Source organism: Mercenaria mercenaria, chromosome 15 (assembly GCF_021730395.1).
Source record: "Mercenaria mercenaria strain notata chromosome 15, MADL_Memer_1, whole genome shotgun sequence".
NCBI lineage: Eukaryota > Metazoa > Mollusca > Bivalvia > Venerida > Veneridae > Mercenaria > Mercenaria mercenaria.
This window is the reverse complement of record NC_069375.1, coordinates 27939036-27954399: the sequence shown is the minus strand read 5'-3', so window position 1 is coordinate 27954399 and position 15364 is coordinate 27939036. Positions and strand designations below refer to the sequence as shown.

Here is a 15364-nt window from a genome sequence, read left to right as displayed (position 1 = left end):
GAAAGAAATATATATAGTTGCAAAGTGCATATTGTCTTATGAATTTTAGGCAAGCAGTAAAATATAGATCATTTATTTACTCTAGATTCTTTTCTAATTGTGTAAATTTCACTCATGAAATTGTTATGACTTTCTTTTCTTATCTCTCTCTTTACCTTTCTTTCTTTTTTTCTTTTATATTGATGCATGCAGTAAGAATTACCAATATAACAATACAATATTTCCTTATTTCGTCAAGGATACATGTCGGTAACTACAGACTATATAATAGATATAACAGATTGAACACCTATCAATAATAATACTCTTTTGTAACCATCAGCTCTCTGTATCATAGACAGCTTAACTTCGGTCGAGTTCGTGAGTTTCTGCGCGCGTTCGGAAATACCACGGACACGAGCAATAAAGAAATTTTACAAAAAACACCAACTTTTAAACGTCCAGGGAAGCAAGAAGACAATAAAATAATTTCAAAATAAAAACATATATAAAACATTTATTGTCTGTAGAATACTTCAATAGGATAACAAATATTCTCAAATTATGAATAAAGTGGCTACAGGGGAAAGAATAAGATACGTATCACAGGTTTTTGCTTATTTTATTCAGTAACTATATGCCGTAAACTGAGCATTAATTCTTCTTTTTAGATATATAATTTTTATATCTTTGTAAAGAGAAAAGAAAGGATAATAAATATTGTGTGTTCATTCTAATAAAAACAATATTTGTTCGAACTTTTTTCCTTCTTTGTTTCTATTGGAAATATCAACCAGATAAAAATCGATATCGCCCAGCCAGGTGATTTCAAGGGGGATAATTTTACCGATAAGGCGGCAAATTTTACCAAATTGTTGATCATGCGTAGCGCATTTTACCGTGCCCAATACCTCGAAGCGCAGGGCAAAGGAGCCTCACAGCTCCAAACAAACTAGGTATGGTGGACTCCGGTAAAATATGTTTTTAAAGAAGGTAATAAGACTTTTTAAGACTTTCGCCATGTCTCACGGAACTTTTGGTACGTTTATTTTTGTAGTATGATATGCATTTAATGCAATGTAGGGCAAGACAATGTTCTGTGTCGAAAATAAATTGCCCAGATCAGGGCGTATTATGAGCATGACAAATATTTGGTTAAAGTATGGTAGTTTCAGTAAAGATATCTCTTTATATAGTAGCCATATATTGAACAGTAATTATGAAATTGCTAAAACATTTGTGATACAATAAACATCAAACAATGGGAGGCTATTATGATTTGTGTTAAAAAAACTGAACTTTGTCTTTTAAGTTATGTTTCTAAACAATTAAAGAAACTGTCCTTAGAATATTATAAACTAATCCTTGCAGCTACGTTAGCATTCATGTGTTAGCTTTAGATGCAGTGTCAAAGTCTAGACTTCGATTTCATCTGATATTGACATGCATCTTTTATTGAGGAAACTTAAGTTATATGGGTAATAGTTACAGCAAAGCAAACAATAAATTCATTAAACACCGAAAGTAAAAACATTAGTTACTTCGTTGTTACAAAATCTCTATGACGGACAGGCTATGCATCAGTGTTTGCTCTCTTGAAACTTTAATTTGGTCAACAAAAAACAATATTATTACTTATTAAAGACGCTACTTTCTTGAAACAGATATCAGAAAAAAGAGCATGCAAACCATTCACTTTTACAATTAGATTTCCACAAGAAACAATCCTTTGTATCCACTGAGGTTCCGATATAGTTTTTAATATAACTAAAATATCAGCTTCAGAAAAAATGAAATAAAATATCGTATTTGGATATTTACCTATACAAACAAGAATCCCTGAAATATAAAAAAGTCATTAACAAGAAGAAATTTAAAAGACTTTGAACAGTTTTAAATATGCTGTTATTTTGCTGTATCAAATCCAGAAAATAAAACATATTACAGTTTGATACTTGAACATATATTTTCTAAAAACAAACTGTTGAAAAACGGTGTTTAACCCAAACACATTAAATTGCTTATAATATATACATTTATTACATAAAGTTTAAATTTCACCAAATTTGAAAAAAAATATATATATATATAAATTATATATATATAATAAGTAAGGGCGATTAATTTTTGTTCCAACTTATTTCCCAAATAGGGTTCACTGAATGTGATTGGATAACACTGTCTACCGCTCATTAATTCATGCTATAGTCAGTGCCATGTTCCGTTCTTAGCTTCACAAAATAGCACTGGTGGTACTTATTTCCACTACCGTCCATAAACAGGCTCAATCAAACCGAGCCTGCAACATTTTCGTTTTTGTCGTATGGAGCGACCTGTGAAGTTTCCACTTTTTCTATTTTATTAGCCGATCGGAACTACAAAAATATATTAGCGTATCTGCTGGAATTTTAACCCTGGCCCTTGTAGCAAAAGCATCTGACGCTAAAATATGTAAGAACAGATCCATGCTCTTTAACACATAAATCACTGGAAGGCCTGTGCATAGAATGGTTAAATCAAAACCGTTACTCCGGCAATTGTTACTTGGGCGATCATGAGGAGAGGGGACACCATTGCACAGTTAGAAGATTCAGAATTACTTCTATTCTAGCTGAATTACAGAAAATAATGTCGTAATTGTCATCTGCACACCAGATTCCATCAGACTCTAGCATGTTAGCATTACTGCAGGAGCTCTATTTTTGTGCATTTCTGCATTATCCTTCGCAATGACATATATAGTTTTGGTCTTATCATCGAAACAAAATGAAATGATTTTCTTATCTCCTGATTGCCCTCTAGCTGCGTACAAATCTATGTGAAGATATCTTGAGGACTTTGTTGTTTGTCGTAAGATTTGATAAATTTCTAGGACTTACAGACCTTTGGGGTGCCAACCTAAAGTTCTGTCACGCCGCTAAATTAGAATTAGAAATTTAAAACAAATGAAGAAACTTTGAAATATGTGTTTTAATGTAACATAAAATTAAGAACTGTTCATTACTACTATTCAATAATCACTGCTTTACTAAAAGAAGAAATTGTATCTCCATATTATCATTTAAGAACATACATGTATTTCTTTTTAAGGAAAAACGTTATTGATACTTGATCAATTTACTTCATGTACGGTTTTTCATTAGTGTTTATTAGTAACATTTAAAAGGTATAACTCTTATTTATTGACATTGATAAACTTTGTTATGAAATAAAATAACCACTGAAGATGCTTATGAGGACGTTTACAAGGACAAAAATGTAAAATGTATTGGGCACAGCCCAGACTCAAAAGTTTACATTGGAAACATTATAGAAGTGATTGTTATATTAATGGATTTGGCTTAATTCCCATTCTTGACTTTGTACGGTTAAGAAGTAAAATATATTATTAGAAAATTAAGTAAAGGTGTTAGAAAGACAATAGTAAAGAAAACAATAGTACATTACGATGATATAAAACATTCTTTTTCATAAAAGTCAAAGTAATCGAACTTTAAAATTATTTAACTCGAATAAGCATGATTGTTTTGGAAAACGTACGCGTCTGTCTCTCTGTCAGTCGTGTTTCGTGGCCGGAGCGTAACTCAAAAACCATTCAAAGTATTACTTAATTTAAATTTGGTACATAGGTACATGACGGTGACGCAATGTGCAGTGCACATGAACCAGTTCAATTTCCCCTCATATTTCGTGGCCGGAGCACTTAATAATCGTTAAGACATGGACATTACATGTATAGGTAGATGGCGAAAAGATAATATGAGGAGCGTATAAACCTGGGCATTAGGTTCAAATATAAAAAAAATGAAAACTCCACAGGTCGCCTCAACACGACAAAAACGAAAATGTTGCAGGCTCAGTTTGATTGAGCCTATTCATGGACGGTAATGGAAATGCATGCTACCGTCCACGCCCTCTGAAGTCAAAGTCATAGCTGAACCTCATAGATCAAGTTTGTCCTTCATATTTAGTGTCTGGAGCAAAACGCCGTAAGATTTAAATTTTCTGGACGGACAGACATGTGGGATGTCAAACTAAAGTTCCATCACACCGCTAAATTTGAATGAGAAATCTAAAACAAATGACGAAACATGCGTTTTTAATGTAACATAAAATTAGGAACTATTTATTACTGCTATATATTTATTTCTTTTCAAGGAATTAAGTTATTGATAAATTTTCAGAGCAATATATAGAGACTTAGCCTAAGCTTTCTTTACACAAGGTATATAGTGAAATTGTTGAGTGATCACCTTTTGTTAATCCTAATCCTGCCAAGGAAAAGTAACTTATCTATGTTAAATGTTATGCATGATAACACAGTCATGCATCGAACAGTCCTAAAATTGATGTCTTTGATTTTCTCATATTTCTAGATATTTTTCCATACATTGACGCATATAAATGGGCAGTAGAGATTGTTCTCTTTCCAGCAGTAGCTTTTTCAACATAGTTCACCTTGTAAAATTCTGTGGGTTTTGACTTTTTTGTAAAAACATCGTCTGTTTGTTGACAAATATCACCATAGAAAATGTCAAACTTTCCCCAGGGCATTAACCTATTTGATCTTTACACAGTCTACTATTCAGATTGCTTATCCATGTGGCAACTGTGCTTGCTTTTCCCTTCCCTTGAGGTAAAAAGTGCATAGTTTGCATGCGGTTCTAGGTCAGTAGCCACCTAAGCCTACCATAAGGTCTTAGCGGAGTTGTCTCCATTGTTTCCAAACATTTTACTCGGGATAATTTTTTTTCAGCTCAAATAACTCTTTTTCAGAAAATGACATTTTAATTATTTTTTCAGTCTACGTACTTCGATGCAGTTAGCTACACATATTTCTAAAACAGATAGTTCCTACTTAAAGATTGTATTTTTAGTTACACTGCCTACAATATAGAATATGCAAGGGCCTGAAAAATAGCAGTCGATGTCATAATGCACCCATAAAAGTAACTGAGTTTCCTGGTTTAATTCTGGAAAGCATGACTTATTACTTGGAATAGTTTGGGCTTTTTGTACTGTCTTTAATAAAACATCAGTCAAACTTGAATATCCAAAACAGTTATAAAAATTATGATGTAATTATGATAATGAATGATTACAGAAATTCAACCCAAGTACTGAGGAGCAGAACAGAGTAGAACTTCAAAAGGGTAAGCTATTTCATTCACGAATGCACCCAAATAAGAAATTGCAAGTACGCAAATTAAAGTTATCAACAAGGAGTGTTTGTCTTAGTTTGGCATTCATTTCATAAAAAAATCATCTCTTAGTGGAAATGTACATAATAAAAACACAAAATACCGAACTGAATTGTACAGGCAATACAAAGTAGTAAATGAAATATCTAAGAAGATCTATCGGAAGCATATCTGAGTCTGTTCATTATCGATAACGAAATGTGCAAGCCCTCTAGTCACTGTTTAAACTATCAGTATTTTTATATTTATTTTTTACATTTATCAATAGATTATCTCTGCACTTTAGTAATCAAGGTTTGTCATATCAGTTTTAAAACTCCCCTTTTAGAATTAAGTTATGCTTTCTTTGAAAAATCCATTAAAGGAATGAAAGATGTTTAAAGTATATATTGTTTAGCTCTTAATCTCCAGTGTGTGATTTATCAATTTACAGAGCATTTACATTCTTAGTGCATGCTCTCTGTGATTAACGGTACCTTTAATCCTTTCAGGAAAAAACGCAATTTAAGTCTTTGTAAATCATAGTGCAACAAATATCAAAAGCAGCGGATCTTTGAATTTTTCGAAACTAAGATATATGTTAACACTACACAAAAGTTTCAGTTAAAGTCTTTTACTTATGTTTTTTAATTTATTGTAAAAATCATGAAATTCATAGAATCAGATTTTATTTTGTCTGATGGAGAATTTAACTTCAGATATTCATTGAAAATTAAAAACAATATATAATCTTATACGCGATATTATACATAAAAGTAATGTTTTATGTTCATTGTAATGTTCATTGCTTTTGTTAGAAGTATAAGAAGTATATTAGGCTGGGAAATGTTCTGATTTGATTTACTGTCCTGTCCTTCAGGCGCAGCTTCTTACAAACATTGTGACTTGAAATATAGAGCTGAGACTCAGATTTGGAATTGTTTATTTATCAATACTACAATTCAATGTTTCTCTTTCCATTTACAATGAGAGCAATAAAATCTGTTTCCTGACACGTTTTAATTTCTTTAAAAGCAGTTAATCGGATACTGATCTCTGGAATCATTCTGTTTACATCTTTGTAACATATTTGAACCGTTTTGACAGATTCCATAAGAAACATTGAGTGTTTAGAGTTATAATCACGCTCCATTTTGTTTTCTTTGAAAATATCATTTCAATCGTCTTACATACAAAGTAAAAGTTCATTTTTACCTCCAGAGATTAGTTCAGCGATCCTTCAATACGACAACTCTGGTAGATCAATGGGAATTACAAGGGGATCACTTCTGAAAGGAACACGCAGCGTGCAGGACTTGCTCAAAAAGGAAGGGAGCATTCCCGCTGTAGCTGCTGCTGCAATAAGTTTGAAACTTTCAAAGTATTTAACCATGCTTCATGACTCTTCAATTGCTGTTGATGAAATATCGAAAGGAAACACTTACATTCGAATGAATAGAAAGAAGGTATAAAAGATAAAGAGTTAATTGACATGTATCTACAAGTATACTAGAAATGACGATTTTTCATTCTTCAAAAGCATCAAAACGATATATATTTCAAAAGAGTATAATATTTTGAATTGACTGTTTATCTTTGATAAGCCAAATTGTATTACCCCTTACTTTTGCTATTTTCAGACGCAAAATGTCAAGTTGGTACACTATTGGAAATTATCTATGGCGGAAAACAAAGGACAGATCCAAAAAAATATTTACGAGTTTGGTATTTTTCTGCGAAGACTTACTTCGAAAAGGAATTAGAAATGATTGTTTGGACTTTGATACAGTAAAGAAGTGATTGTAGAAATGTTCCGTTTGTATCTTTTCAACTGTATGCGACATAATAGGATTTAATGTTTTATTTTGTCGGTACAATTAAACATTTCTTTTACCGACGTTTTGGTATTTGCTGTATGTATTTTATGCTTTATACTAGATTTTGTTGTATTCAATATTAAGTGTTTATTCTATACCTTTTTTCTCTTCCAAGCAGCAATTTGCAATTTTAACAAGTGATCGTAAAATAAATATTTTGTATTAGATTCAATGTATTCTATAATGGACTTATTCGACCGAATATCCGAACGAAACTTTACGTTAGTAAACTATTTACGTATTAATTATCAATTGTTTCAGTCACCTGAAATGGAAATAAATGCATACCAATTTGAGTTGTTTACATTTTTAAAGAGAAAATGAGATTAAAGTATAAAATTTATTTAACATGTTCCTCTATAACACGGGGAATATTTTGACTTGTATTCATCCAGAAAACGTATTGCACTACCCATATTTTTGAACGGCAACTTGTCAAATATATCACCGTATTGTACAGATTAATGCAAATACTGTAATAATCTTAACTTATAAATAATGTATAATTTCAACTAACACTATTTTGTATTGAATTGTATTCACTTGAATTTTATTGAACTATATTGCATTGCACTGTTATTTTTTGTATTGTGTTGTGTTGTGTTAAATTGGGTTGTGCTATGCTGTATTATGTTGTATTGTATTGTATTATTTTGTATTGTACTGTATTGTTATGTGTTGTATTTGTATTTATAGTTGTATTGTATTATGTTGCTAGCTGGACAATGCGCAAAGAGCTCATGATGAGCATTTGGGATCGTTGCAAGTACTTTGTCCGTCTGTCGTCGTTCATAATTGGCATGCGTATTCTATAGCAGAAAGTTTTGAAGAAATGCTATTCAAACGTGTATTACATTAATATGACCAAATATTCTTAGTCGGGTTCGATTTCTGGAAAAAATATCATCGAATCAAAATGTCAATTATCTAGACTCTAGCACCTTAATTTCCATCACCAATTTCAATCACATTAAAACCTGTGTTAAGTTAAATTATTAGTAAAATAAGATATGTATGTTTTGAGGAGTTATATGTCCTTGATTTATCAAGAGACGCTATATTTCTCTTTGTGTACAGCACCATTTTACAACAAAGATCCAATAGGAGTAGCCTCATTTTATGATCTGATGTTCCGCAAAACAAAACCATATAGCTGTGTTTGTATGAATTTTAAACATTTCTTAACAAACCCTGATCGTATTTACACGAAATATGTGAACATATAAGATGCTGTTCCAGTTAAATTGAAGGCAATATCGCATTACATGCCCACAATCTATACAAATGCACTATTTTTTTTTTCTATTTTTTACCCTAGCATCTGTAGTTATTTCCCAATCCTTGTCATGATAGTTCGGGAGATCTACGGTAACTTGCCCATAATGTATTATCAATATATATATGCAAATGTTAACATTCTTGCAACCCTCCGTTCTTAACCGGACATTATTACAATTCAAAAAAGGTAAATCTCATCGAACCTAATAATTGATGTACGTTTTTTATGTACTGCGAGAAAAGTCACATAAAGTTACAAGCGCTTGCTTAAGGAGGTAGGTTACCTTGTTACAAGGGTAAATTCAAGTTATTTTAACCGCAGCATTTGTTTGTATTTCGTGTAATATGGAGTTTTACCTGCTACAATCTCAATTTCGTTTGTCTCTGTCCCTTCAAATTCAATTTTTATCTAGGTTTGAAGAACATGACCCTCTAAAGATATTTCATATTAAAAGAAGAAGGAAAATACGGATATTTAACAATTTTTAGTGTATTTTAGTTTCACTGATATCCGTAGAAGTCTGCATAATTAATAATTTTACTAGTATGCACGTTAGCTTTCTAATATAAGCTTTAAATGCATATGTCGCGGGGCTCGTGTTTCCATGGTAACGCATTTTCTCTCATTTTTAAACAATTATGTATAAAAATAGGGGTTTTCGACGGCCTAAGTGGCATTCTGTTAATGACTAACATGGAATATTTGGGAAATATTTTAAGCAAAATACCATGCACTTTACATGGTTCCCTATTTTTCTTAAAGTTTACAGTAACCATGGCAACAGAGATGTTTAAAATAGCTTATATCTTGCTTTTTGTCGTAATTTCTTACAAAAATATTGAATAAGATTATCTTTCTAGCTAATGTAACTTTATTAACATATTATTTCTAACGTTAGTTATATTTTCTTGTTATTTGCATTGATTCAAACAAATTTCAAAGCTTAGAATACATACGACAGTACCCATCGCCTGGCATTTTTCATGGAAAAATCGTTCAGCATGCTGATATTATTCTAATGGATATTATTGAAATGAAAATAAAAAGCCGAAGTTGTGTTTCTTAAATAGACCAGTGTCAACGCTTTTGAATTTTACATTTAGATACATAGGTCACGAGCTTCGTTTCCATGGTAACATCAATTAAATTTAAGGAACCACATTTTTCTACTGAAATTTGAACAGCTTTAGATCTTATTTTTAGTATATAAGTAACAAATTATCAACGGAACATGAAAAATAGGTAATACAAATCAAACTGCTAGATTTTTTATTTGAAAATGGCCGTTACAAGTAACCTTTCATCCAACTATATTCCAAATAACATTGGTTACCATCATTCATTTTCTTACAATCCGCATTACGTTTCAATATAACTAAATAAAAGAAGCAAAATATTGATGATTACTCAGAGCAAAAGATTCATAACAAATATTTCAGCAAATATTTGTTATTTGAAGATAGTTAAAATAAAGAAAATGCACAGAATTACGTACTTTCAAGATAAAAGCTATTAATTTTGCGCGGTAACTGACACGTAACGTCATGACGTCAATGACGTCATTTTAAGGCAACATTGTTTTGAAGCGTTTCTTCGGGAATTGATTCATTTTTTTGCATTATTAAACCATAAAGTATCAGATCGGAGGCATGTTCATGATTTATTTTCAGGAAAATGAATATACAAACACATTTAATTTGTCGTAAACGTCGTCGTAAATCGTCAAGTTAGCTTCCGGTTGGACATGCGCACATACAAATATGAAGGTAACCTACCTCCTTAAGATATTAAAATGGACCATTTAATCATATGACCACTTTAAAGCTTTTATTTCGTTGGTCAGTTGTAATATGTAATATGTCATCAAGATATATTTTTTCTTGAGTATGCATATTAAGTATGCAGTTATACACTTTTGATTTAAAAATCATTGCTAATTGGCGTTTAACTTCTTTATAACAATATTAGATTTACCCATCTTGGCAAGAAACTTTGAGTATGGTGTAATTAAGCTTGCATTCTGTGACCTTCACCTTGAAGTTACATTTTGTTTATTGTAGTAACAATAGCAATGGTATATATTAGGTAATTACATCGTATGGATTGTCTTGTATTCATTATTTCTTCATCGCCATCAAAACAATGCATACATTTGACCTACAAAACAAATACTTTTGGATACGGAGATAAAATCTTATACATTACACCATGAAATTTGTTGATATGCTGCCATTGTGTCTCACAAGCTTTCGTAGAATCTACAGATTGTATAGCTTTAGATATAAACAGACCTATTATAAACTACCTGTTTTGAATAACTTGTTTTATAAAGACTCTGCTTAATGCTACAAACTTATTATAGTTCACTGCACGCCCTTGATTTAACTACGTTTTAGTATATTGACTTTATATTGTTTATTTGTATTCACTTGAATTGTATTTATTATATAATAAGTGTACTGTATTGTATTTTATTGTGTTGTGTTTGGTTGTATGCTGTTATGTTGTGTTTAGTTGTGTTATGTTGCGTTACGCTGCATTGCAGAAAATATTTATTGTATTGTATTATTAGCTCACCTGAGCCCGAAGTGCTCAAAGGTGAGCTTTTGTGGTCTGTGATTGTCCGCCGTTCGTCGTCCGTCGTACGTTGTCGGTCGTCCATCAACAACTCCCAGCCTAAACCACCAGACCAATTTCGATTAAACTTCACAGGAATGTTTCTTGCATGTCCTCATTGAAAATTAGTCAAAGAAATGAATTCCATACAGAAATCTGGTTGCCATGGCAACCGAAAGGAAAAACTTTAAAAATCTTCTTGTCCAAAACCACAGTAGCTAGGGATTTGATATTTGGTATGTGGCATTATCTAATGGTCCTTTGTTCAAATTATCCCCCTAGGTTCAAATATGGCCCCGCCCTGGGGGGTCACATGGTCTACATAGATTTATATTGGGAAAAACTTTGAAAATCTTCTTGCCCAAAACCACTGGGCCTAGGACTTTGATATTTTGTATGTAACATCATTTAATGGCTGTCTACTAATATTGTTCAAATTATCCCCCTAGCATTAAATATGGACCCGCCCCGGGTCTGATCATATTTCCTTGATTGTTTAATTATGATTACATGATGACCCCAAGTACATGTAATTAAGGGTCACTTGACAGTGACCTTGACCTACTGACCTACTTTCTTGTTTTTTAAGATACAGCCTTGAAATTTGGATGACATGTACAGTTTTTCACACTGATCATAACAGCATAGAAATTTGGACCACGTCAGTAACTTTCGATAAAGATTTCAATACTCATCTTTAATGTTCTTAGCCGTGACCTACTGACTTACTTTCTTGTTTTTGAAGCTACAACAAAGAGATTTGAATAATTTTTTAACAGAGTTCAGTACTTATCTTGAAGAATCTTTACCATGACATTCTCACCTAGTTTCCTTTTTGTTTTTGAAGCTTTAGCAAAGAAATTTGTTCAAGCAAGCAATTCAACTCAGGTGAGCGATGTAGGGCCATCTTGGCCCTCTTGTAATGTAATGTAATGTTGTGTAGTGCAGTGCAGTGCAGTACAGTACAGTGAGTGTAGTGTTGTGTAGTGTACTTTTCTACCTCTGATCATCGCCTATACTTTGAGAAGAAAGCGAACATGGCTTCATGGGTAAATGGCTTCATGGGTAAAATCATAGGAATAAATACAGACTAGGTATAGATATGTCACTTTTTGTCAATAGTTTATGATCTTTAGTTCTTTCTTTTGTTACTGTCTATCCAATAACGGAAATTATAAAAATTTGTCGATTATAAAAATTCTTGGACATTGTCCGACTTATTAATAAGTCATTGCACGCCCTTGATATAACTAGGTTTTAGTATCTTGACTTTACATTGTGTATTTGTTTTCACTTAAATTGCATTTAATAGAGATGGTATCTAAAAATTCAGATTCGTCTTTACAGCCTGTATTTGGTGTAAAGTGCTGGCTATGTGCACCGATTTACTACACATATTTATGCTTTACCTCTTTTTTTATGTAAAAACTAGAAATATTTGATATTTAAAACATGACCTTCTAAAAGTATGAAGCAAAATAGACAACTCTTGTACCGACAGTTTTTCATTCAATTCGTGATTTCCCCAATTATAGTCTATATCAAAAGTCTCCACAGCTAGATAAATTCAATAGAGAATAGTGTAAGTTTAGTTTACTTTCAACACTTTGAAAGACCCTGTACTGAAGTTTCTTTTGTCTTTTAGTAAATTCAAATTCAAAGACTACCCAATAGTTTAAAACTCATGAAAAAAGTCTGAGTGCAAGAGAATAAAAATATAATAATTATAAGCTTCCCAAAAATATACCAAGTATAAATACCAGAAAATGTCTGTGGCAGTGAAACGCTAGATATGTTGAGCTATGTGGCAACCGTAGAAACTGTGAGAGAGAACGACATTTTGAATTTTGAGCAAAATGAATGCGACAGTGAAACACCAGATATTTCGAGATGTGCTGCGACTGAAGGCAATGTTACTGATATAAGCATTTTGAATGTTGAGGAAAATGAAACGCCAGAAATCTCAAGCAGTGTGATAACTGAAGACAGTGTGACAGAGAATAATTTATTGAATGTTGAAAAAAATAATTGCGACAATGAACAGCTAAATATTCCGACCAAGGTAGCACTGAAGAAAATGTGATAGAAAATGGAGTTTTGAATGATAAAGAAAGTAGATGCGACAGTGAAACGCCAGATATTACGAGCAATGCGGTGACTGAAGACAATGTGACAGGGATCGGAGTTTTGAATGTTGACGACAATAAATACGAAGGTGAAGCGCCGAATCTTTCGAGCACTGTGAAATCTGGAGAAAATGTGATAAAGAACGGCATTTTCAATGTTGAAGAAAAAACTTCGACAATGAAGCTTCAAATATTTCGAGCAGTGTGGAAATTGAAGGCAATGTGACAGAGAATGGCATGTTGAATGTTGAAGAAAATAAATGCGACAATAAAGCGCCAAATATTCGGATCAGTGCTGCGACTGAAGACAATGTGACAGAGAATGGCATTATGAAAGTTGAAGAAAATAAATGCAATGATGAAGCACCAAATATTTCAAGTAAAGATGTAATTAAAGAATTTAACCTGAGTGTGCAGTTCTACAGAGAAACCTGAACATTAGTGTTTCAGGTATAATGACAACAAATCAAACACAAATTGAAACTATATTAGGGAAATGGTCTGTAGGAAACGAAATAATCGAAAGCGTAAACCAACAAGAAGGAAGTTGAGGTATATAACCAGTTCTGATGAAGACATTCCACTAAGTGTGTATTAATGTAGACACTTACAATACAATAACAGCGACAGAGAGACGAAACCAATTATATAAATTATATGCCGAAATCGAAAGATTTAAATTACTCAGACACAGAATATTATTCCGAGTTGTCAGCTTCAAGAAAAAGGCGTTTTAAAAAGGATAGCTGGTGAAGAAAACATGGAATGAAACTGTAAAGAAATCATTCTAACAGAGAGGCAGATGTAGAGCACTTAAAGACGTTGAACTATAAATGAAGAAATAATGAGACAAACGTTAACAGCTGCAAAACGAAGTACCGATTCTAAAATGGTGAAGGACTTAAACGGGATAAGGTTCCTGCCCATGGAAACTTGTTTTTCCAAGCAGTATGCTATGCAAACCTTATATCAGAATCGCACACCCTATTACGAAATCCATTATTTCCCACTTGGAAGAAAATGCAGTGGAATATATGGGGTTTCTAAAAGACAAAAATGGTCCCGGAAAAGAAGAATTTGTTGCTGAATATCTCTCTGAACTTGAAAATGCTACGAATGATGGAAACAGCTCAAGCAAAGTGGCGGGTCTGTCACCAATGGCACTTGCAAACATTTTGAAAGAGCCTGTACTGAACTTTCTTTTGTCTTTTAGTAAATTCGAATTCCAAGACTAGCAAAGAGTTTAAAACTCATTAAAAAAGTCTGAGTGAAAGAGAATGAAAATTTATTTTATGCTTATTGGTGAAATACTGGAAAATAGCAGTGAGATATAAATCGATATCACTCACAGTGCCGAACTTCTTTTTTTCCAGATAAATTATCTCCCTTGAAATATATTCTTTAATTACCTCCCTTTGCTGCCTTTAAAATTTCTGGATTATACTAATACTCAAGCCATATACGAGTCATGAACTGCTAGACAATCCTATATAGAACAAGCAAGCTATATAATTAAATTTGCAAAAGAAATAATGTTACCTTTGTCAGCTTGGTTGCTAGGCCTTGCCATTCATGTAGCTACAGATATATGTGTGTTTCCTCTTCTTTTTTCCATTGGTTCACTATCGTGTGGTAGATTTTACTGGCGACAGCACATTTAGTTGGTTGTTGTCTTCGTTAATTATCACAAGACATCAACTCAACCTTACGTAATATGCCAGCATTTTAGTCGAAGTATTCCCACTCCATGACCCAACTCCGAGCCCAGCCAGTTGCGTTCCAACTTCCATCCAATTTGTTATGCTATGCAGCCCCTAGATCAATATTTCCTAGCTATTTCTATTGAATCTATGATGATATTTAATTCTGCAGCTTGATTTTCCAAGGACTTACGCATATTCCACAGTTGTTTAGATTTTTCGTGTTGTTTTTTTAATATGACCTTCAGCGTGTGTTTTGGTAAACAAAGCAAGCTTCCGGTTATTCAACGAACTGACGGTTTGACCCGAAAAGTTTTAAATATGCTTCTACTTAACTACCGGCATTTGTCAATGTCTCTGTTAGCCGCGGACTGTGTATTTTTACACAAAATATTTAATGCAGTTTTTGTTTTTAAAAACAAAATGGCGTCGTGTTGATTTAATGAACCTAATCACCAATATTCGATATTAATGTGCATAAGTTTCCATGGTAATTTAGCGGATGTATCATATGTAACACGGTAGCTTAAATAAATCCGAATTTCGTCATGAAATATTGGATTTATATGAACATTTATGCATGTAATAAACAGAAAATTCGTTGATC

General features: G+C 32.6%; 1 protein-coding gene across 1 annotated transcript in view; it reads left to right on the top strand.

Moving 5' to 3' along the window:
• Window positions 1–7780, top strand: part of LOC123556154 (uncharacterized) — a 45177-nt gene extending 37397 nt beyond the window's left edge. The window contains exons 9-11 of the mRNA XM_053524147.1: window positions 5084–5132; window positions 6381–6625; window positions 7733–7780. Of these exons, the coding sequence (XP_053380122.1) occupies window positions 5084–5132; window positions 6381–6625; window positions 7733–7780 (342 nt within the window). The remainder of the gene's footprint in view (window positions 1–5083; window positions 5133–6380; window positions 6626–7732) is intronic.
• The last annotated feature ends 7584 nt before the right edge of the window (window positions 7781–15364 follow it).